Source organism: Sceloporus occidentalis, unplaced genomic scaffold, assembly GCF_023333645.1.
Source record: "Sceloporus occidentalis isolate IW3139 unplaced genomic scaffold, rSceOcc1.0.p SCAF_37, whole genome shotgun sequence".
Taxonomy (NCBI): Eukaryota; Metazoa; Chordata; class Lepidosauria; order Squamata; family Phrynosomatidae; genus Sceloporus; species Sceloporus occidentalis.
This window is the reverse complement of record NW_028317017.1, coordinates 6,250,929-6,274,972: the sequence shown is the minus strand read 5'-3', so window position 1 is coordinate 6,274,972 and position 24,044 is coordinate 6,250,929. Positions and strand designations below refer to the sequence as shown.

At 43.3% G+C, this 24,044-nt stretch overlaps 1 protein-coding gene across 1 annotated transcript in view; it reads left to right on the top strand.

The window, feature by feature from the left end:
• The first annotated feature begins 3,915 nt into the window (after positions 1–3,915).
• LOC149297775 (ubiquitin carboxyl-terminal hydrolase MINDY-2-like) overlaps positions 3,916–24,044 on the top strand; it is a 40,058-nt gene continuing 19,929 nt past the window's right edge. Inside the window, exons 1-3 of the mRNA XM_089488272.1 lie at positions 3,916–3,942; positions 9,214–9,271; positions 21,611–21,675. Coding sequence (XP_089344398.1) covers positions 3,916–3,942; positions 9,214–9,271; positions 21,611–21,675 — 150 coding nt within the window. The remainder of the gene's footprint in view (positions 3,943–9,213; positions 9,272–21,610; positions 21,676–24,044) is intronic.

The following is a 24,044-nucleotide window of genomic DNA, read 5'->3' as shown; positions in this document are numbered from 1 at the left end:
CTGACGTCAACAGGCGGTCCCGCTGACATCGGGGGGTCCCGCTGACGGCAGCAGGCACCACCCTCATTTAAAGAGAAATGGGCGGCGAGCGGAGCGTGTCAAGCCCCCGCAACCCGGAGGATTCGGTTCTGGAACCCAAGAAGCGGTGCTTCACCCGGCAATCTCAGGTCAAACCCGGAGAGTTCCCAGGTATGCCTATCGCTAAAAAACCTATCATATTGTATTAGAATACATTTTCATAAACATTAGAAATTGTGTTTAAGCACTTTTGTAACTTAATTCAGAATTAGAAATATAATTACTGGTACAGCTGAATGCCTAAACCTTTTAAATACTTCTTCAATCGTGTGGAAGCATTGTCTGGCTCATCCTTTCTGTAGGAAAATATCATATGAAACAAGAGCCATGTGACACAAAACGAGGCCCTGCGTTTTGTGTTGCATCTATATTACTCCCAAGTGTCCTGTTGTTCTGGCATTGTGCCGCCGTCCCCACGATTTACCTTCCAGAGATTTTAAATAATTATGTTATATCAGGCTACTATTTTGCTCAGATCTCTGCAGGATAGCGATTGTTTTCCTTACTGTTGTATCAAAGTTAAACTCTTTGAATGCAGTTTGCTGTCCCTGACAGCCCCACTAAAGAATGCATCAAAAAGTATTCTGTGAGAATTTGAATATGCATTATTAAAAAAAAGAGGTACTTACATAAAAAGCTGCAGCTACAGAGCTACAGCTGCCCTCCTCATCCTCCATGGTCTGACAATTCTTGCCACTTACTGGTTGCTTGAAGCAGCCAATCAGTGGTAGGAAACCCCTCCTATTGAAATCACATGAAACGTTGGTCATCTGCATAGACCAAGAAGCGAAAGGGGAAAATGCATTTAGGGGGATTTGCAGTGGAGAGGAACAGCACAAACATTCAAAGGAACCACACAGCTTTCATGTGCATTAAAGTGTCCCTTTAGTTTAATATTTTATTTATTCAATATACCACGCGACAAGTACTGTACAATTTTGTATACAATACGCACCGGTGTATAATACACAGGTACAAACTTACCCGTTATACATGTGTGTAATATACACCCATAATTCCAGCTTCACAGGAACGGAAGAAGGCGGGGTAGATTGCTCACAGGTAATAAAGGCATACTCACCAACATTTCCTTCCTGAAGCCGGGATGAAAGGGGGCGGGGAAACACACTCTGCAGCATTGAGCTTTAGGCTACCCAATACAGATACTGGGTAGCTTGGAGCTCGTTTACAAGCATTTAGGCATACATATGTGTCATTTATCAAGGAAGCCTTAGGGAACTCAGAATATCTAGCCTGGAGCCAAGAAGAAAAAACTAGTGACTAGTGCCAAGCCTGCCATAAGGCCTCGGTGGACGCCAGGTCCCCTTCTTCGTTTTCTTCTTAGGGCGCGCTCCACAAGGGATGTTTTTTCTCTCCACCACCATAAGGCCTGCAGGAGTCCTGGATCTTCTTGGTCCCTTCCCGCAAGGGTTGGGACCATTGGAACAGTCGCTAGAGGAGGGGAGGCCGCTCAGAGGAGCTACCTGTATCCCCTCCTCACCAGAAAAAACTGACCTTTTTAGGGGACTCTGCTCCACCTTAGCTTTTCAGTGTCAAAATTCTGTGTCTGAATACTCTTCCAAAATTCTGTGTACGAATACCGTTGTTTATTGAAAATAACTATTCAAAATACAAAAAGAACCACACTTGCTCTGTGCAAAAATCAGTGCAAGTATGTGGGGGGGGGGAAACTACCGTATTTACTGTAATTATAAGACGACTCCCCAAATTTTTTATATTAATTTAGAAAAAAAGAAAAAACCTGAATATAAGACTACCCTATAGGAAAAATGTTTTAATAGTAAACATGAATTCACATGTAAACTATTGTTTCATATTTATGATTGAGTAAAATGCATTTCTTGTTTTTATTTCATTTTATTTGCCAACCAGCTCCCCAGTTATGCACATCTGCCCCCAGGCTTGCCACTCTGCCCCCCCAGATATGCACAATACCCCCTTATATGCCACTCTATCCCCAGAAATGCCTTATACCCCCTATATGCCACTGCCTCCCGGATATGCCTTATATCCCCCTATATGCCATTTTGCCTCTCTGATATGCATTATACCCCTATATGCCACTTTGCTTCCCAGATATGCCTTATACCCTGTATATGTCACTCTGCCCCCTGATATGTCTTATACCCCCCTATATGCCACTCTGCCCCCCCAGAAATGCCTTAGACCCCCCCTATATGCCACTGCCCCCACAGACTTACCAGTGAATCCCGAGACTTGTCCCCCAAGCTTCAGACTCCCTGGTGTCTAGTGGGGGCAGCCGGTGGACATCTGTGCGATGCACGTAGAGCTTCTATGACTGAGCACTGTAAGGTTATGTGCTCCATCATAGAAGCCCTAGTGGAAGTGCCAGGCAGAAGCGGAGGTTGTCTGCGCGCATAGCGAGAAGGATCCAGGTCCCCTGCAGCTCTGTGGGGAATTCTCTTTGGCAGTCAGTGAACGTTTGCGTGCACACAACCTCAGCTTCTGCCAGGCACTTTTGCTGGGGCTTCTATGATGGAGCACCGGAAGGTCATGCCATGCCATGCCGGAGCTCAGTCATAGAAGCCCCAAAGTGCCGGCAGCAGCAGGGGACACCACAGAGGAGGATAAAGGTCCCCGGCAGCATTGCAGGGGATCTGGATCTTAGTCTTATAGTCAGACCTCTATTTGAGGCTTTTCCTCCCTCACAGGAACTCACCGGATCTTAGCCAAAAGCCCTTTTGTACAGTGCTGCAGAATACAATGGTGCCATATAAACCAAATAAAAATTATACATTGTAAAATGACAAAATAACCAATGCCAACATTCCCCTATACATTTGGGTAGGTTTTGGTAACACTATGTGAAAGCAGTTAGTTTTTAGCTAAAGACACCACATGCAAGAAAATTGAGCAACCGGCCGACACACTGACGAAAACGTTTCCTGTCTCATTATGCAAAGCAAAGTGTTAATAAATAACTTATGCTGCTCCAATAAACAATTGGGGGTTTTTTTTGGTAACTTTATTGACAATAGTTCAGAAATACAGCAGAAGCCGTCCAACTATCATGGTTACGCCTTGCTCTGCTTACACCCGGATCTACGCACAGCTGGCGCATGACGCCAAGAGGGGCGGGGCTGGCATGGCGACTGGAGTAACAGCTGAGGAGCTAGTGCGGTCCCGGTAAACACAACGTGACTCCCGGTCATGGAGAGTCCCAGCCAGGTGACCGAAGCTGCTGGGGGCGGTGCCGATGTGACTGACAGCTCTGTGAGATCTGATCCCGGTAAAAATGCGGAGAAGCACCCTGTAAACTCTGAGGAAGACAGCGCCCAACCCCGGTTACCGGTGACAGCGGATGCAGAGCTTCCAGCTGGACGTTCCAGAGAGATGCAGGAGGCCAGGAAAGCTGAACAGTCCATGGGGGACGTGCAAACCGAGGCGGCCGCGAGACCTCCGAGCAGCGAGAGCCCTCTGAATGCGAACACAGACACCGAGCCTGGGCTGGAGAAGATAGGTGGCGAGGCCTTACCGGTCCCGTGCTCAGTCACCCCCGAGGAACAGAGCAGCAATGGCCAAAGCCTGCCTGGAGGGTCCCAGAGCCTGGACTCACTGGAGTCTTTCTCCAACCTCCCCTCCTGCCCCAGCTCGGACTTAAATAGCGAAGGGGCGGATGAGAAGGTACCCGGGGCAGTCGATGATGATGATGATGAAGAGGGTAAAGACAATCAAGCCGCCAGGGAAAGGTACCCCGGCCAGTCCGTCTATCACATAAAATGGATCCGCTGGAAGGAGCAGAGCACCCCCATAGTCACTCAGAATGAGAACGGACCGTGCCCTTTGCTGGCCATCATGAATGTCCTGCTGTTATCATGGAAGGTATTTAAACCTCAGCATTCAGCAGTCTCAGTCTAGTACGTACACAGTCAGTCTGGCACTTATCCTGGCTGCGTGTGATAGGTGTTGATCAGCAGCCCTGATGCAGCAGGTGTTTGCCTGTACATGCATAACGTTCTGTTATTCACAATATTACTGGCCGATTTCCATCACTAGGACATCATTTGCAAGTAAGGGTTAAAACCACCACATTAGCTGTTTCCAAATTGATGATGTCAGTTTCAGGAGAAACATCTTCAGTAGGGTAACTGGTCTACGAAGTGGTAATCGTGAAACATTCCATTGGTTTCCATGGTGATTGCCCCACAAGTTGTTTAGCCAGCATTTACAAATAGTGTTATAATAGCAACTGAAGTTGTGTGCCCTAAGTCTGCCATAAGTATGGGTTTCGGGGAACACTGTGAGCTTCAGGATCATTGTGAATGTGTCTGTGTGATGTGTTGAACTGTAATTGACTGAATAACATCACCTGTGGACATAACAGATCACTACAGGAAGTGATGATGTCATTAATCCTCCGAGATCACAGTCATGGTCCTTCACATGGTAGAGACGGTCAGACCAGTAAACCTGGGTACCTAGTGATTGTGTAGCTCCTTCTCGTTACTTGAATGTGAAAATATGTTTAAAAAAACAGTGAAATAAGACCTGGTTGGTGATCTGTAAACTGGCGGGTGTCTGGCATAAAGTTACTGGAAGAAACCTTAATGGTGGGTGTTGTGTACTTTACACCAGTGATGATATACTTCGTTTTAAATGATGTCGGTGTGTTTAGCGGCCAAAGTCATTTTCTTTGGCACCAGGAAAGCAGTGTATTTATTATAAACAGCAAAAATTTTCACTTACCATTGCCATCCAGCTCTGTGATTGTTCAATAGTTGTATGCTTTTCAGATATTTTAATAATTGAATATTCTTTATTACATTTATTTATTGTATGGCATTAACATGTGTGTATGTATTGGTGTATGGAGTTAGCATGCCTGTGTGTGTGTTGTAGGGTGGTAGTGTTTGTGAGTATATGATAGTGTCTGTATGTTAAGGTGTGGTGTTACATGTGTACATGTATGTATGACACACAAGCCAGTCCGGTTGTCAGTGTATGGAGTGTCACAGGTGAGCATAAGGTTAGTGATGCCTGGGATGGGAAGAGGAGAAGGAGCAGCAGAAAGAATATGTACGGTGGTCGTGTGAATGGGTGTTAAAGCAAGTTCAAGGCCCCCTATACTAACACGCATGCATGCTAACACTAAGCTTGCCCCTGTTCTCCTAAGGGGTGCTTTCTGATGGCGGCCATACTTCTAAATGAAGTAAAACATTCCTCACACAACTGTTGTTTACTCCAAAGCTGCTGAACTTGGCTGGCAAATGCACCTGACCTGCCAAACAATTTCTATTTCACGTTAATAACGGTCATTGTGTTTCAGTTACAATCTGTACAAAGATTTTTTCATGGTAAATATCGGTTAACCCCTAAATTCATCCGCAGATGTTACTTCATTGAGTCGAACTTTTAAACCAAATCAACAATCTAGTTGGCATACACCAGCAGTATGTGTTTTATTCACTAGTGATACCCATTTAACTATATATATATATTTAAAGATAAAAGAATATAATAATAATAAAAGGTTTGGATTATTTTACAATGACAAACGCAAATATTCCTGTTTAAAAAAGATAACAAATAACTGCGACTTAATTATCTGCAAAACTATTTCTGATGCGTTTCTTTTTTACATTTTTGTTGCAAACGTACTCAGAATAAGGCTCTAATTTCCTTGTTTCAGAAGTCAGGTTTAGCAAATAATCCAAGTTGTGAGACATTGTATCCGAGTAGAGATTAGTGATAAAAGGTAACTTCTATTTAGTGAGCTTTTGTTCGGTCTCTATAGAAATGTCCGCTCTTTTTCTGATGTCGATGACGTTTTGTGTAGCTGTTTGGAGCCGGGCAGATATTGATACCATCCTGCTGGGAACGCAGTGTGTCTAGGGACGTTAATACATTCATTAAAGTAGGTGCTAGCAGTAAACTTTAGTTGCCGTGGCTCTTGGAACCTGTCCAGACCTTATAAACATCATAATGTTGTTAGCAAGAGACAGTACACATTTCATAAAACTGTAATTTAGCATCATTAGTCTATTTGTATTATAGCATAGTTTTAAGTATCTCTGTAAATTGATACAAATATCTCTGTAAATTGATACAAATAGCTCCAGGATCCGTCTTACTCCAACCATCAAACAAAACTTTCAAAGTTACTAAATACAAGCAAGCTGCCAATTATAAGGAATTGCGTGCCAATGCATACTAGTGCATGGAATGGCTGCCTAATATTAATTACTAACTGACAACAGGCTTTCATTAAGTGGACATGTACGTGAAATGCCAAAATGGGTGCTAATGTCAGAAAATTGGAAAAATATTCACTTAGTTTAATAAAACCATTATTTGCGGCAGACCCTTTTTGTGAAAACACAATGATCTCAGATGTTTGCAGCGGTAGACCCGCTGTAGAATATCGTAAACGCCGTATCTAGCTAATCGGCTTAGAAGCAGCAATGAGACCTGCTTGGAATGTATGGATCGTTTTAGAATAATTCTCAGGACCGTTTAAAATTACTTACACCAAAGATGTATAAGAGGTGGGACCAGTTAATGGAACGGTCACAACTTCGTTGCGAAGACTTTTTGTTTAAAAGGAAAGGATTTACCCAATAATTTAATAATGTATAACAAGAAAACACCCTGCAATGCTGCCATCAATATATATTATATAAATATTCTAACAAAGCATATTCACATTGGAATTGTTCATTGTGCTAGTCTCAACGTCTCAACTGATACCCAGTATATTGTGGATATTAGGATATTAGCATGTCGCTACTAGATACATTTTGGCATTAAAACAATGTCATTTGTAAGAGAGCCGATATCTTAATATAGTTTATTTTTTGGTGAGTGGAGTATTAGATATTTTAAATTACAGCAAAACCAGCTAATGCTTGAAAGGCCAAGAAAAAATATGTATGGAAATGTAATCTTTTTGCCCCAGGCTACATAGTGGAGGAAACGCCTTGTATCAAAGGGTTGTTTCACACGTCCCAAGGGACCCGTTATCACAAATGCACTTTGATATCAAGGTGAATACACGGCATATTAAAGGTGCTTAATTATTACACGATTGTATATGCGATGTGAATTCCTCTTTTTAGGCGATCTATAATTACTGTTTCAGTATTCCGCATTCTTTAATGGGATGTATATACCAAGAAACAGGGGCGGGCTGGGCCGGGGGGCAGGGGGGCAATTGCCCCCCAGGCCGCCCTAAATCTGGGCCGGTGGGCCGGACCGACGACCGGCAGACGAGCATTCAATGCGGCTGCGGCCGCAAAGTTAAAAACTAAGCGGCCGCGAGCAGGATTGAATGCGGCCGTCATGCGTACCTGGCGGGCGGAGGAGGGGGGCGGTCCGCCCCGGCTGCCGCTCATCTGAGGGGTGCCACCATGCCGGCACGCCTCCAGAAACGATGCGCGCGGCAACTGTGGCTGTGCGCCGGGACTTGATGTGAAATCCCGGCGCACAACACTGAAGCCACGCCCACCGTCTTCCGCGCTCAGTACACCGGAAGGACAGGAAGAAGAAGGAGGAGGAGGAGGAGGAGGAGGAGGAGGAAAAGTGAGAGTGAAAGAAGAAAAGGTAGGAGAGAGTGGATTAGTAAGTGTGTGAGAGTGTTGGGTGTTATGCTGAATGTAAGTGTGTGAGAGTGATGGGTGTTATGCTGAATGTAAGTGTGTGAGAGTGATGGGTGTTATGCTGAATGTTTGTGAATGAGGGTTCCAGATAGCATGGATGTGTACGTGTTGGGGGATAGCTTGGCATAGGGAGTCCGTAATCACATTCCTTTCATGCCCAGATTCCAGCATGTAGTGGCTGCCTAGGCATGATAGGAGTGTGATTGCTGTTATAAATTATTTTTTGGTCCAACTTCGGTGTGTTAACACTTTTATTGGACAGAATAATTCAATGACAGTATTAATATATATATATATATTAATTGCAAACAACAATCACACTCCTATCATGCTAAGTCAGCCAGCACATGCTAGAACCTGGGCATGATAGGATTGTGATTGTTATATATGTGTGTATATATATATATATGTTAATATTGTTGTTGATTTTTTTGTCTAATTTTGGTGTTACTTTTAATAAAGTATTTTAAAGTTGTTTTTTTTTCAGTTTTGGCCAAGTGAATGCTGAATTTTTAGTTTCAGTCCAGAATTTTCATTTCGGTGCATCCCTACTATATACTATGCCAGTCACTAAAGTGGTAAGCCTACACCATATCAATGTTTGGCTTAGTATATAGTGATAGGGGTTGTCAGTGTCTGGCTCAATGTATAGGCACACATTGACGGTGGTACCGCGTAATCCCTAAGCATATAATGATAACAAATATGCTGTACCCCTGTCAATGTTTGCCTAACCATAGAAACTATGCAGTTTTAAAGTGTGTGTGTGGGGGGGTGCCACATACAGGGTCTGCCACAGGTGCCAAATACTCTAGGTACGCCCCTGCATCATGCGGCAGTCAGACCCAACGGCCATGCCTCAGCTCCTCTTCCCACGTCTTAAAAGGGGTGTGATGAAGAGCTGAGGCATGCGGTGCGTGCACACCGGCCACTTTAATTTCATTAGGCGCTGGTGGAGTGACTGCCGCACGTCAGCCCCTTTCAATGTCGCTCGCAGCCGCTTTGATGGTGCAATGGGCCAGTTGACTAGACTTGCCCCCCAGGCCTTAGGCTGCCAGCCCTCCCCTGCCAAGAAACCTGCCATAAATACTGATGTAAGGGAGCTGAAACCACAGCCCTCCTGCAAACTCTCCTGCCAACTATCGCTTTAGTGAAGAAAACAATCTGTTAGGCTTTAGTACCTCCCCGTCTCGTGAAATGTGCATTGGAGTCCATGTTACACGTGTTCTAGTTTATTTTAAAGCCTAAAAATTATATATATAGTGAGAGCGACTCCCCCCCCCTCCCCTAAAACCTGCCTTCTTTAAGCAAGTGGTTACATGAGCTGGTTTGCTACTGCCCATGCAAAGCAGCCACTCTTCAAGTATGGTGCCTGCTTAAGAAAATGCAGCTGGGAAATGTGTGTCCCATAAAATCCGCTTGTATCTGCAAAATGGACTCCCGATTAGCATTTATACAAATAAATGTGCCAATTTCACATGCAAATTCTGTTTTTCAGGTGAAATTACCCCCCATGATGGAAATAATTACGGTGGAGCAGCTCATGGAATATCTAGGTAAGCAAAAAAAAAAAAAAAAAAAAGGGAATAGCTTTTTATAACTTTAACTTGTGTGTGTATAAAAAAAAAAGAATTATCTTCACTCCAATGCCCAAAACAGCTCCACCAATGAAAAATGCATATTAGTGTTTTGGCATCATATGCACTTTAATATGATTCAGTACCTGTAAGAAATTATAATTACGCACACAGTTATGTTGTTAAAATGCTGAGTTTGGCAATGGTTTAGACGACTTAAAGCAGCCAATCACTGGTTTGAAGTCAAAAGGAGCCCTTGATTGCATGCATTGGGGGCTTCTTAGACCCTCTTGAAATCTCACACTGGCTTGCATGGAGTATACTACCCATATGCACTGGTAAGCAAGAAATGTGTTCAATTCTGAGTAATCCCTCGTGCATTTGTAAGGCAAAAAATAATTAAAAAGGTGCAGTCGTATACATTAAAGTGCATATGATGACTGGCGTGCCACTTTAATAGGTGACTTTGTATCACAGCTCTTGTTGATTCCTACGAAGCTCAACCATCCTCTTAGCTGTCTGGGAATTGTTGGCACTGTCTTCCATAGCAGCTTTTACATTACATGTATTTATACAGCACCAGGAGATTAAGTGTAATAAGGAGAAGAGGGCTCTGCTCTTGCGAGCTTAAAATCTAGTTGGTGGTTCATGGGGTAGTGAAACAGTAGCAGAGGACTTCTTGGATGTGAGGAGGTGATGGGGTCTGGATCAGTAGAGGCTGTTGATCTTCATATTCCTTGATTAGGATGATGGCTGAGAATGTAAGGTGGAAAGGTTGTACACTCGGAAAAGATGGGTTTTTAGAGAGAAGACAGAGAAGATAAGAAATGGGATTGTCATTTGTGGGGGTAGGATGCCTTCACCTGAGTAGTTAGTGATGGGGAGGGTATGAGGAAAGAAGAGAATGGCATGTGAGCTAAGGTAGGGTAATGGGAGAGATGTGGACTGTGGGTGGGTTGTCAAGTGGAAAGCGAGATAAGATCTATTTAAGGAGTAGAGGAAAGAAAAGAAGAGTAAAACATGTAAGGAGTAGGGTGATTGGGATGAGATTTGGTGGGTTACATGTTAATTGCATATTGAGATGGTGTTGCAATTCTCTGCGGTTTCCCTCCAGTGTAACTCTTATCTGTCCATTTATAAAGATGCAACTGCAGCTATGTTTCCAGGTGAGGCCTTGGAATTAACGGGGCTACCTCACAAGTGGCCGGATACGGTGATTGCATATACAATACAGATGTTTCATAAATCGCCTTATCAATTGCAATTAAGCTAGATAAGAGGGTACCAAAGTTAACCCTTTGAAATCAGCAGGGTATCAGCAGGTGAAAACAAGAGGTTACAGCAGGAGATGAGGGGTTCAGGGGTGCATCAGATGCAATGAGGTAATGATATCTGATAGAGAGGGAGATGATTGCAGGTGAGTAGTTGGATGAAAGCATGAAGACCAGAGAATGGTGTCTGGGTAGTCCAGTGTCACTGTTATCCATCTACTTATAAGGATTCCACTTGTGATGAGGCCATTACAGCTACATTTTCAAGCTGTAAATACCTTTTCTTGTTAAAGAGCTCAGTGTGTTTCAATAAGTATGTATAACATAATTAGCCCTCTGTTGTTAAGGAAGCTATAAAAACTATTAATCGCAAGAGTTAGGAGCTGAGACTTGACACGATAAACCACTTTCTCTCTTTTCTTGCTTGGGTTCTTTACCTGCACCTGGAAAGATGATTGCCGGTACCTGCATCTTTGAAGGTGGGCTAGTGGACTAGCTCCACTTATGCCTCCCTTGTTGGGTTGGGCTGACCCTTGCTCAGCTCATGCCTTTCTGAGGGCTGCATTAGCCGCGTCTGTTTTATTCGGGAAACTTAATGCATAGTAAGCGTTTATTGTTTTAACAGCATTTTGCGGTCTATATGTTACGTCAGGGCTTGACAAATTTGTTGTGAATCTAGGCGCCAGGTAAAAAAGTTACGAGCCAGGATTTTTTTAAACTAACAGTTGGTCAGGAGTGATCTGATCATCATCAGCCCACTTACTAAACTCACAGCATTTGACCTGGAAGCACCCTGCACTTTCAGGTCAGTGCTGTTTTGTTGTTGTTTTTTTTAACTCTTTCGATGCTGATGTTCCATTGGAGCACAGCATTGACTGATATTTAGTCCCCAAATGTTAACCCCTGCAATGCCACGAATGTGTCATATACAATTGTGGCACTGAAGGGGTTAACGCTGCACTGTCGCTCTCATGGAGCGATCAGGCAGCAGGGGGGTGTTGGCAGGGCCGGACTGGGACTGAAAAGCAGCCCTGGAAAAATTTGGAGACCAGCCCCATATAGTTTATCTCACGGTGAAGCTCTTATACCCACACGCACCCCTTATACACACCCGAGTCACACTATGTGCAATTCTTTTTATCTCATTATTTGTATTAAAATGCCAGAAAGCAAAAGTGTTAAAAGGCCCTAATAAATTAAATACATTACACATAATAGGATCAAAACATTTACGACTGCGAACATTGTTAGATGAAAGAGTTCCATTTTATTTAGTGGAACAAAACACTGATCACATTATTCTTCACGATATTCTGGTAAGAAACTTTTATTTCTTTATTAATTCATGTAGACTATTTTTTCCATATTTAATAAAAGCTATGATTGAGACATATTTGGTTTTTATTTCCTTTCATTTGACAACCTACCCCCGAGTTATGCACCTCTGCCCCCAGGCTTGCCACTCTGCCCCCCTGATATGCCTTCTAACCCCCTATATGCCACTCTGCCTCCAGAAATGCCTTATACCCCCTATATGCCACTCTGTCCCATGATATGCCTTCTAACCCCCTATATGCCACTCTGCCATATAGGGGGTTAAAAGGCATATCATGGGGCACTCTGCCTCCAGAAAAGCCTTATGCCCCACTATATGCCACTCTGCCTCCCTGATAGGCTTTATACCCTCTCTTTATACCCTCACTCTGCATCCAGAAATGCCTTATACCCCTATATGCCACTCTGTCCCATGATATGCCTTCTAACCCCCTATATGCCACTCTGCCATATAGGAGGTTAAAAGGCATATCATGGGACATTTTTGTTTACTTTATATGGCAAGCCGATCCAGCTTGCCATATTAAATAAAAAATAATATATGCCACTCTGTCCCATGATATGCCTTCTAACCCCCTATATGCCACTCTGCCATATAGGGGGTTAAAAGGCATATCATGGGACAGAGTGGCATATAGGGGGTATAAGGCTTTTCTGGAGGCAGAGTGGCATGAAGGGGGTTAAAAGGCATATCATGGGGCACTCTGCCTCCAGAAAAGCCTTATGCCCCCTATATGCCACTCTGCCTCCCCGATATGCTTTATACCCTCCTATATGCTCCTCTGCCCCATGATATACCTTTTAACCCCCTTTATCCCACTCTGCCTCCAGATATGCCTTTTGACCCCCTATATGTCACTCTGCATCCAGAAATGCCTTATACCCCTATATGCAACTCTGGCATATAGGGGGTTAAAAGGCATATCATGGGACAGAGTGGCATATAGGGGGGTATAAGGCATTTCTGGAGGCAGAGTGGCATATAGGGGGACACACTTACATACACACACATGCCGATTTTTTTTTTTGTTTTTAACAAATACAAAAAACATTATACAGTACAAAAAATACATTATTTTACTCACCTTCTACTTCTCTTGACTTCCTGGTAGCTGCACACTGTTCTCCTCTATGCTGACAGGATGCCACTGACCTGACATCCGGTGCTGCAGCAGTCTGAGTGCGAGGGGGCGGAGCTTCCACCTCACGCTGCTCCCATCACTATGCAGCCATCAGACTGCTGGGAATGTAATCTAAACGGCCGGTGCGTGCTGATGCCGCCGGCCGGAGCTATTTTAACACTTTTTTTTTAATTTATATGGTAAGCTGGATCGGCTTGCCATATAAAGTAAAAAAAAAGTATTAAAGCAGAGCCGGCCGGCGGCATCAGCACGCATCGGCCGTTCAGATTACATTCCCAGCAATCTGATGGCCGAATAGTGATGGGAGCAGCGTGAGGGGTGAAAGGTCAGTGCGAGGGGGCGGAGCTTTCACCCCTCACACTGCTCCCATCACTAGACGGCCATCGCACACGGCTGCTGGGTGCTGATGCCGGCCGGCCGCATCAGCACCCAGCGGCCGCTTTGATTAGATTTCGGGAAGCCTGGGGGGCAATTGCCCCCCTGCCCAGCCCGCCCCTGGCACCGAGGGAGGCGTTCATTGCCATTTGCAGCCGCTCAGCGGCTGTCTTCATGGTAAGTCTGCCGGCCGCCCAGCCCACTGACCTTCCGGCCCACCGGGAAATTTCCCGGTATCCCGGTGGGCCAGTCCGGCCCTGGGTGTTGGGGCTGGTCTCCACACTCATGGGGAGACCAAAGAACCCTCTCCCCTGTCCCTGAAGCTGCTTCTGGCAGCTGGGACACAATTGCTGGTCTATAGATGAGCCATTGCAGGGGGAGTCTCTGATGACTGCTATAGGCTTCCATGCCTACAGGAATCATCAAAGGGCTTGTGGGGGCTCGTTTTTGCTGTTGCTGGTCTGTCTGGGCTTCCAGGCAGACCACCAGCAGCAGAGCCCCGTACAAAACGGGAATTAACCCCTAAAATGCCGCGGCATTGAAGGGGTTAACGCTGCACTGTCGCTCTCATGGAGCGATCAGGCAGCTGGGGGGTGTTGGGTCAGGTCCCCACACTTGTCCACACACACAACCCCCTTCCCTGAAGCTGCCTGTGGCAGCTGAAAACACGATTGCTGGTTTATCAGCAACCGCGTTTTCAGCCTACAGGATCACTCCGTGGGAGTGATCTCAGGCTCGGGGGTGGGCTCGGAGTGTCTAGTCTAAATATAACTATATAACTCGGGTCAGTCTGCAGCATATTGTTTCTTTTGGCAACTGTTTCATTGGATAGGTCCTAGGACTCGAGGCTGCTGTTAGCTTTAATGAACTGTAACAATAGATCTCAACAAATATACCGAGGTGCATCTTTGCTTTGCTCAGTGGTACAGACGTTGTTGAATTGTAGCTTGCAGAGAGCAGCAATTTATATTCTATTTATAGCATACTGATTACTACCATGAAGAGAAACCTCTCATTTGCTTTTTGTGGCATTTTGCTATTTCTCTGGCGTGGCTGGTTTTTGAACTCTACAAAGATAGCTGGCAACCTTCTGCCGTTAGAGCAGAAACAAACTAATGCTAAGTTTGCTAAGTCATCCACGTGAAGTATGTATCACGCGTGCAAGCAATGACTTTTTGTAAGTTATTACTACAACTTTTTTTTGGTTGCGCTAATATTCCTTTTAGGGCAGAATCTAAATGTTACCTTAATGATTATGACTTATTCCTGCTCTATACCAACCTTTCCTGACGCATTTCTATGCAGGGCCGGACTGGCCCACCGGGATACCGGGAAATTTCCCGGTGGGCCGGAAGGTCCGTGGGCTGGGCGGCCGGCAGACTTACCATGAAGACAGCCGCTGAGCGGCTGCAAATGGCAATGAACGCCTCCCTCGGTGCCAGGGGTGGGCTGGGCAGGGGGGCAATTGCCCCCCAGGCTTCCCGAAATCTAATCAAAGCGGCCGCTGGGTGCTGATGCGGCCGGCCGGCATCAGCACCCAGCAGCCGTGTGCGATGGCCGTCTAGTGATGGGAGCAGTGTGAGGGGTGAAAGCTCCGCCCCCTCGCACTGACCTTTCACCCCTCACGCTGCTCCCATCACTATGCGGCCATCAGATTGCTGGGAATGTAATCTGAACGGCCGATGCGTGCTGATGCCGCCGGCCGGCTCTGCTTTAATACTTTTTTTTTACTTTATATGGCAAGCCGATCCAGCTTACCATATAAATTAAAAAAAAAGTGTTAAAGTAGCTCCGGCCGGCGGCATCAGCACGCACCGGCCGTTTAGATTACATTCCCAGCAGTCTGATGGCTGCATAGTGATGGGAGCAGCGTGAGGTGGAAGCTCCGCCCCCTCGCACTCAGACTGCTGCAGCACCGGATGTCAGGTCAGTGGCATCCTGTCAGCATAGAGGAGAACAGTGTGCAGCTACCAGGAAGTCAAGAGAAGTAGAAGGTGAGTAAAATAATGTATTTTTTGTACTGTATAATGTTTTTTGTATTTGTTAAAAACAAAAAAAATCGGCATGTGTGTGTATGTAAGTGTGTCCCCCTATATGCCACTCTGCCTCCAGAAATGCCTTATACCCCCCTATATGCCACTCTGTCCCATGATATGCCTTTTAACCCCCTATATGCCAGAGTTGCATATAGGGGTATAAGGCATTTCTGGATGCAGAGTGACATATAGGGGGTCAAAAGGCATATCTGGAGGCAGAGTGGGATAAAGGGGGTTAAAAGGTATATCATGGGGCAGAGGAGCATATAGGAGGGTATAAAGCATATCGGGGAGGCAGAGTGGCATATAGGGGGCATAAGGCTTTTCTGGAGGCAGAGTGCCCCATGATATGCCTTTTAACCCCCTTCATGCCACTCTGCCTCCAGAAAAGCCTTATACCCCCTATATGCCACTCTGTCCCATGATATGCCTTTTAACCCCCTATATGGCAGAGTGGCATATAGGGGGTTAGAAGGCATATCATGGGACAGAGTGGCATATATTATTTTTTATTTAATATGGCAAGCTGGATCGGCTTGCCATATAAAGTAAACAAAAATGTCCCATGATATGCCTTTTAACCTCCTATATGGCAGAGTGGCATATAGGGGGTTAGAAGGCATGTCATGGGACAGAGTGGCATATAGGAGGGTTGAGGCATATCAGGGAGGCAGAGTGGCATATAGGGGGGTATAAGGCTTTTCTGGAGGCAGAGTGCCCCATGATATGCCTTTTAACCCCCTTTATGCAACTCTGCCTCCAGAAATGCCTTATACCCCCCTATATGCCACTCTGTCCCATGATATGCCTTTTAACCCCCTATATGCCAGAGTGGCATATAGGGGTATAAGGCATTTTTGGATGCAGAGTGACATATAGGGGGTCAACGGCATATCTGGAGGCAGAGTGGCATAAAGGAAGTTAAAAGGGATGTCATGGGGCAGAGGGGCATATAGGAGGGTATAAAGCATATTGGGGAGGCAGAGTGGCATATAGGGGGCATAAGGCTTTTCTGTAGGCAGAGTGCCCCATGATATGCCTTTTAACCCCCTTTATGCCACTCTGCCTCCAGAAATGCCTTATACCCCCCTATATGCCACTCTGTCCCATGATATGCCTTTTAACCCCCTATATGGCAGAGTGGCATATAGGGGGTTAGAAGGCATATCATGGGACAGAGTGGCATATAGGGGTATAAGGCATTTCTGGATGCAGAGTGAGGGTATAAAGAGAGGGTATAAAGCATATCAGGGAGGCAGAGTGGCATATCGTGGGGCATAAGGCTTTTCTGGAGGCAGAGTGGCATATAGGGGGTTAGAAGGCATATCAGGGGGGCAGAGTGGCAAGCCTGGGGTCAGAGGTGCATAACTCGGGGGTAGGTTGTCAAATGAAAGGAAATAAAAACCAAATATGTCTCAATCATAGCTTTTATTAAATATGGAAAAAAATAGTCTACATGAATTAATAAAGAAATAAAAGTTTCTTACCAGAATATCGTGAAGAATAATGTGATCAGTGTTTTGTTCCACTAAATAAAATGGAACTCTTTCATCTAACAATGTTCGCAGTCGTAAATGTCCCTTAACTCCCTTAATGCCACTCTGCCTCCTGAAATGCCTTATACCTCCCTATATGCCACTCTGCCCCATAATATGCATTTTAACCCCCTAAATGCCAGAATGGGATATAGGGGTATAAGGCATTTCTGGAGGCAGAGTGGCATATAGGGGTATAAGGCATTTCTGGAGGCAGAGTGGCACATAGGGGGTCAAAAGGCATACCATGGGGCACAGTGGCATATAGAGGGTTAAAAGGCATATCATGGGCCACAGTGCCATATTGGAGTGGCAAGCCTGGGGGCAGATGTGCGTAACTGGGGGACAGGTTGGAAAATACAAGAAATAAAAACAAAAAAAATATTTTTCTCAATCATAGCTTTTATTAAAAAAAATAGTTTACATGAATTAACATTTACTGGTAAAACTTTTTTCCTTTAGGGTCGTCTTATATTCAGGCTTTTTTTTTTTTCCTAAGTTAATATTCAGATTTTGGGGGGTCGTCTTATAATCAGGGTCGTCTTATAATCGAGCAAATACGGTATATCCTGACAAATTTGTTACCGGGAACTTTATCACCACGTTTTCCCACATTGAGCTATATCCCACTGTGAAACCACCAGTACTGAGCACATACCTGGGAACGCTCCGGTTTTAAACCAGAGTTGCCAGATGAAGCCTGGATCTTCTGGCAGTGGCATCTAACCCCACATACTCCCTGCTTTACCCTACCCGCTAAACAGGGAGAGCGCTAAGGAAATCTACCATGGGAAGTTCCCAAGTATGGCTGAGCAGGACATGCTGCAGTTCTTTCTGTACAGTACTTAAAACAACAGTCCATTCATAGTCCAGCAACTGCGCTATGACTGGCCGTTCAACTTAAGCCCTGCCGAACGTGACAATTCCCAAGGTGACATACGTTTTTTAATTTATAGAGATTTTGTGTGTTGTTGCCGAACAGCACATACAATGATCAATCAGTGATGGGGAAAATGTGCCTATTGAACCGGCGTCTGAACGGCGTTCTAAGCTCTGAGCCAGTGATAGATGTGAGTGTATCCGGTGCAGGGAGGAGAGGGGCAAATGCATTTTGGGGGTTTTCTGGAGAATCTCCCCTGCATTTGTAAACCAAACCACAAGAAAATTAAAGGGACTAAACATTAAAGGACATATAATGGCTGGATTATGCCTTTTAAATTACACAGCGCTTTGAAGACACTGTTCAAGTATGCAGCTGAATTTAACATTGTGACATCACTGGCATACAAAAAATGTACGACCATATTGCACTAAAAATGCAAAATAATACATAAAAGCCCTTACTTGCCCTAGCACTACATGTAAACATAAACCCTTGCGCCTGTTCACCTCTAAAACTATTAAGTATTAAAAATACTAGCCTATAGGGTACTATATAAGGGGTAGATGTGGCACTCTAGAACATTACAAAAATATGCATGTAGGCTGTATGTCTGTAATCGGGGGATGTTGCCAAGCATAAACTGAGGTATTGTTCATCAGTGGCAGCTACTGTGTAGAAGAGATTCTAAGGAAATTGCAAAAAAAATTCCTTTTTTTTATTTTAGTATAGATGTTTTTACAGGGATGCAAAGGATGTGTAATTTTGTGTGGGTACATCAAACAAGGAAAATGAGAATCTTGATTAAACCCACATATGGCAAAAAACATACTGTAATTATGGCACTTGGTAAGGAAGGGCTTAAGCTGTTGAAAGCCCAGTCTTTCCTTAATTCTTTAGACAAACCAAAAAAACGTATGGGGAGCAGGTACATGTGAAAAGAAAAAAAACAATATAATATAGTGTAGAGTGTTTGATCAATATTCATTGAAAGTGGTGTATTGCACTCACAAGTGAAAAGGATGATTCAGACCCATCAGAATGGAGTATGATAAATTCTTTGTATGATCAAACACTCTACACTTGTATTGTTTTTTTTCTTTTCATATGTACCTGCACCCCATACATTTTTGGTTTGTCTATATTTCTACACCCTGAGGAAGAGTGTTGTTTGGGCAGCTGCGGTCTTTTTTGGGAAGTACCGTATTTGCTCGATTATAAGACGAGGTTTTTTTTCAGAGCAAATGCTCTGGCAATACAGCAGGACATTGGAAGCACCGGTAAGTGTGTGCGTGTGTGTGTGTGTTAAATGGGGGCATAGGGCATTTCTGGAATGCCTTATACCCCTATATGCCACTCTGGCACTTAGTGGGTTAAAAGGCATATTATGGGGCAGAGTGGCATATAGGGAGGTATAAGGCATTTCAAGAGGCAGAGTGGCGTTAAAGGGGCATTTAATAGAGCACTCTGCCTCTTGAAATGCCTTATACCTCCCTATATGCCACTCTGCCCCATAATATGCCTTTTAACCCCCTAAATGCCAGAATGGGATATAGGGGTATAAGGCATTTCTGGAGGCAGAGTGGCACATAGGGCGTCAAAAGGCATACCATGGGGCACAGTGGCATATAGAGGGTTAAAAGGCATATCATGGGCCACAGTGCCATATTGGTGTGGCAAGCCTGGGGGCAGATGTGCATAACTGGAGGACAGGTTGGAAAATACAAGGAAATAAAAACAAAAAAAATATTTTTCTCAATCATAGCTTTTATTTAAAAAAAAATAGTTTACATGAATTAACATTTACTGGTAAAACTTTTTTTCCTTTAGGGTCGTCTTATATTCAGGCTTTTTCTTTTTTTCCTAAGTTAATATTCAGATTTTGGGGGGTCGTCTTATAATCAGGGTCGTCTTATAATCGAGCAAATACGGTATTATTTATTGTATATTTATTCATTTCACTTTATCACAGCAACACGTTGTGACAGGGCCAGGCTAACTTGCTCATGTGTCATATGAAGTTTAGCCGGGTCACGGAGCACTTTTGTGTCCGGTTCCGTATACCGTGACCCGGTAATATATTATATTGTGTATTATTGTGTAACCAGCCCAGAGACTGATGTGGCTGCAGCTCCAGCCTTCAAAGAGACAATCCTATAATCTGGCTGGGGCTCTTAATCAGCCAACACAGCCCTGTCTGCCCAGATGGCACCCGCACTACAGGGGGGATAACACAGGTGGGGGAACCCATTGTATTCTGTAATCCCCTCACCTGATACATCCCCTGTATACTGATGGGATTTGTGATGGGATGTGGCTGATGGGATTGGGGATTGGGTTCGGTACACATTGCATTGAGATTGTATATAAATTCTGTGTGTTTGTAATAAACAGAGTTCTTCTTGGTTTACTACGAATGGTGGTCTGGATGATCCAGGGATAGTTGAGTGCTATCCGTATGAGGGACTGACTGGTGATTCCTCAGCCCTCAAACAGGGGTACCCAGCCTTGGGTACGGTGACCCTGTAACACACGTGATTTTAGGTTTATTCACGGTGTCTTAATAATTCTTTAATTATGTAAAACGATGGGGCTTACTCACTAGAGGGATAGTTTGCAGGAAAGTAGTTGTTTTAGTTCTGGCCTTTTGAGAATTTGCACTGATTCAACTCTACATTATACATTTTCCTACAGAAACTTTTTGGAGCTGTAGAAAGTTTAAGATGTTTGTGCTTGTGTGGGATTAAACTGTTAAACATTAACATATCTGATATTTTATTCTTTATTTATGCAGTTAATATTTTTGGAAATGGAGCAACACCGTTAGCGTTCCCACAACATTTTTTTTTTTTCAAATTTTCCATTTTGTTTATTTCCCGTTGGAGGATCAAAGAGCAACATATACACACATTGTCAGATCACCTTCTTCCTACCTGAGCACAGTTTGTACCTTTTTGAAAAGTGCGGCTTTGTTCCAAAGAAAATGAATAGCTTGTGCTTTTATGACCATAAAGCATTGTGATAATCTGTGAGTGCTCTATAGCCACAGCTATTATTGTTAGCATCGAAAAACATCTGAATTGAGGAATACATTGAATAACACGGAACTTATTCCGTTCAAACATTTCAAAAATATCTTGTATAGATGTTTATTCTCCCTGTTATGTCTATTGTGTATATATACATCTCTTCTGTTTCTTAAATTTAAGTCCTGTTTCAGCCCTTCAATAGAAATGAAAGTGGCTTCTAAGTGGTATAACACAGTGCTCTATATATAAACTATGGTAATTCTAATACATTCTGCTTCTTACTTGGTTTTATTGAGTAAAGACCAAAATCACAGGAGCGTTTACATCAATTAGATGGAAAAGCCATTTCACTGTTTGAACTATGCATCACTCAGGGCCAGATTTTTGCAGAGAAATTTGCCATAAAGGGCAAATATTCTCCTCATAACAAGCACAGTCTGCTTTGAAAGAGATGTCATGTTGAGGTCATACTGCAGTTAAGATTGGACTTAGAGATTGTCTGTCGTGTATGTATATTAATATAAAATATGAATTTATGTATAAGTGTAATGTAAATACATTTTGATGGCTTACATTCAAAAAAGTCTCCTAAGTTTGGGATACCCTTGATAATGTTTGTACTTTGTATACCTAGCGTATATTTGAGATATCTCATCAATAACCTGATGATAACCAATAATATGAGTGATTGTAAGCATTGTCCATTCTTTCACAGGAGACTACATTCTTGAGGCAAAACCAAAAGAGATTTCTGAAGTTCAGCGCCTGAACTATGAGCAGGTAAAAGCTAAATGACCCTTCTCACTTCCCAGCTATGATAAAAGATAACTGTATATTTAGTATGCATATGTGTTCTACTTATTGTGTCTTGTGGTAAACTATATAATGTCTCTTTCCAAATCATCCAGCAAGATCATTTGATCTAAATATAAGCCAAAGAGCTGAGTTCATTGACATTGTCATAAACCAGCTCAGTGTTGCTTATATAGGTAATTAATTACACCCAAATATCACATGACTGGTTCAAAGCCAGAGAGAAGTACTAGTCCTGTTAATGATACCGAGCATCCTGGCCAGGATTGCATTATTTTATATCACAGATATGAACTTAATATAGTAGATTAAGACTTAATATAGTAGCTCTGATACTAATTGGTTCGTATTAATATCACTAATATATTCTTATTTACACAATCATACCAGAGTATGATATTTGTTGTGCACATTGTAGAATAGGTGGTCTCCTGACCTCCCCCGGGTTAGCCCCCCCTTATTATGAATTTTAACAAAAGATCATTCAATTTGTTAGATATTTGTTAGATCAACTGTTTTTTTTCGTTAGATCTACTCTAAAATATGCAATATTAACAATCTTTTTCAGGGGGGGGCTAACCCGTAGCCAGCCCCCCTGAACAAAAAATTCAACAAACTGTTATTGAGTATGATAGCTCGGCGTTAGATCAAGTTTGATCAGACAAAATTTTTGTTAGATCTAGTCTAAATACTGAGATATTGCATATTTAATGAGGGGAGGGCAACTGACATTTGGAATAGCTCATGAGCTATTCTAACTTGGGTTAATCTTAATTATAGCCCACAGTATTCATTTCAGGAGTTTTACTCAACTCTTATTAACTGGCTAGTAGCAATCTTTTGTTAATATACATGATGGTGAAATACACTTCCTTTCTATATAACACAGGCAAATGTCCTTTCCTCTCCAAAAAATGAATATCACTAACTTGGTAAATGTGCCTCCATTCATTTTCATAGAAACCCAATCCCATGTTTAACCATAATAATCTTAGAACACTGCGAACTAAAGTGAGAGAGTTTGGACAGAGTGAAATTCCCTGGTGGGAACATTATCCAGTTATAGATACACTGCCCTTTGAAAGCCGTGACATATTACAGGACAAAAGAAAAACCTATTTTGGGGGGATTTCCACATATGATATGTTTGAAATTTTGGGTGATGTGTTATGTCGGCATTTGCTCAGGAGACTGTGTCCTAACTTGCGCTAACATCCCTGCTAAACAAGCATCTGTGTCTATAAGGCAGTTTCTTTCAACCGTGTTTATATAGTCTTGCTACTTAATTTGATTTATAACTTAGATTACTGTAAAATTGGCTACAAACACAGTTTAAAGACATTATTAAATCATGTTTCTAATTGCATATCTTGGAGAATTCATAAACGTAATCATTACAATTCAATATAGCAAATCTGTAGTATAGTAAGATCACGTTCCTGCTGCTTTCATTTGTCTACAATTTGCTTTGCATCCTCATGTGCTGCCAGTTAGTAAGGATGGACCTCTGTGGACGTGGGTTGTTATAAAGAGAATTTCTGTAGAGGATTTTTTGTGATGTTTTAATAAATGGCTGAAGACTGGGGTTTTTTCCCTTTCATTTCAACTTCCTCTCCTCTAATTCCCTCCTTGACCCTCTACAGTCTGGTTTCAAACCCCTTCACTCTACTGAAACAGCTCTAACAAAAGTCTCCAAATGACTTGCTCTCTGCCAAAGCAAAATGTCACTTCTCTGTTCTAATACTACTGGATCTCTCTGCTGCTTTTGAGACTGTTGATCACCACCTTCTTCTAGACTCACTTGCTTCTATAGGCATTTGAGATACAGCTGTCTCCTGGATCTCCCCATATCTGTCTAACCGTTCCTTCTCTGTCAACTTCTCTGGCAAGACATCATCGCCCCTTCCACGTTCGTTTGGTGTCCCCCAAGGTTCAGTCCTTGGCCCTCTGCTGTTCTCTTTATACTTCATCAACTCATTTGGCCTCCAGTATCATCTATATGCAGATGATACCCAAATCTACCTGTCTTCTCCTGATCTCTCTCCATCTCTCATGTCCCATATTACCAATTGCTTGTCTGCTATTTCTTCATGGATGTCATAATGCTACCTGACACTTAATCTTTCTAAAACTGAACTCATTATCTTCCCTCCCTCCATCTCCACTCCACTACCTGAATTATCTATCACCATTAACAACACGACTATCTCTCCTACTAACCAGGCCCCATGCCTTGGGGTCAACCTTGACTCTAACCTTTCCTTCATCCCTCACATTCAGTCCCTCGTATCTGCCCATTCCTCACTCAAGAATCCACAAAAACTCTTAAAAAAATT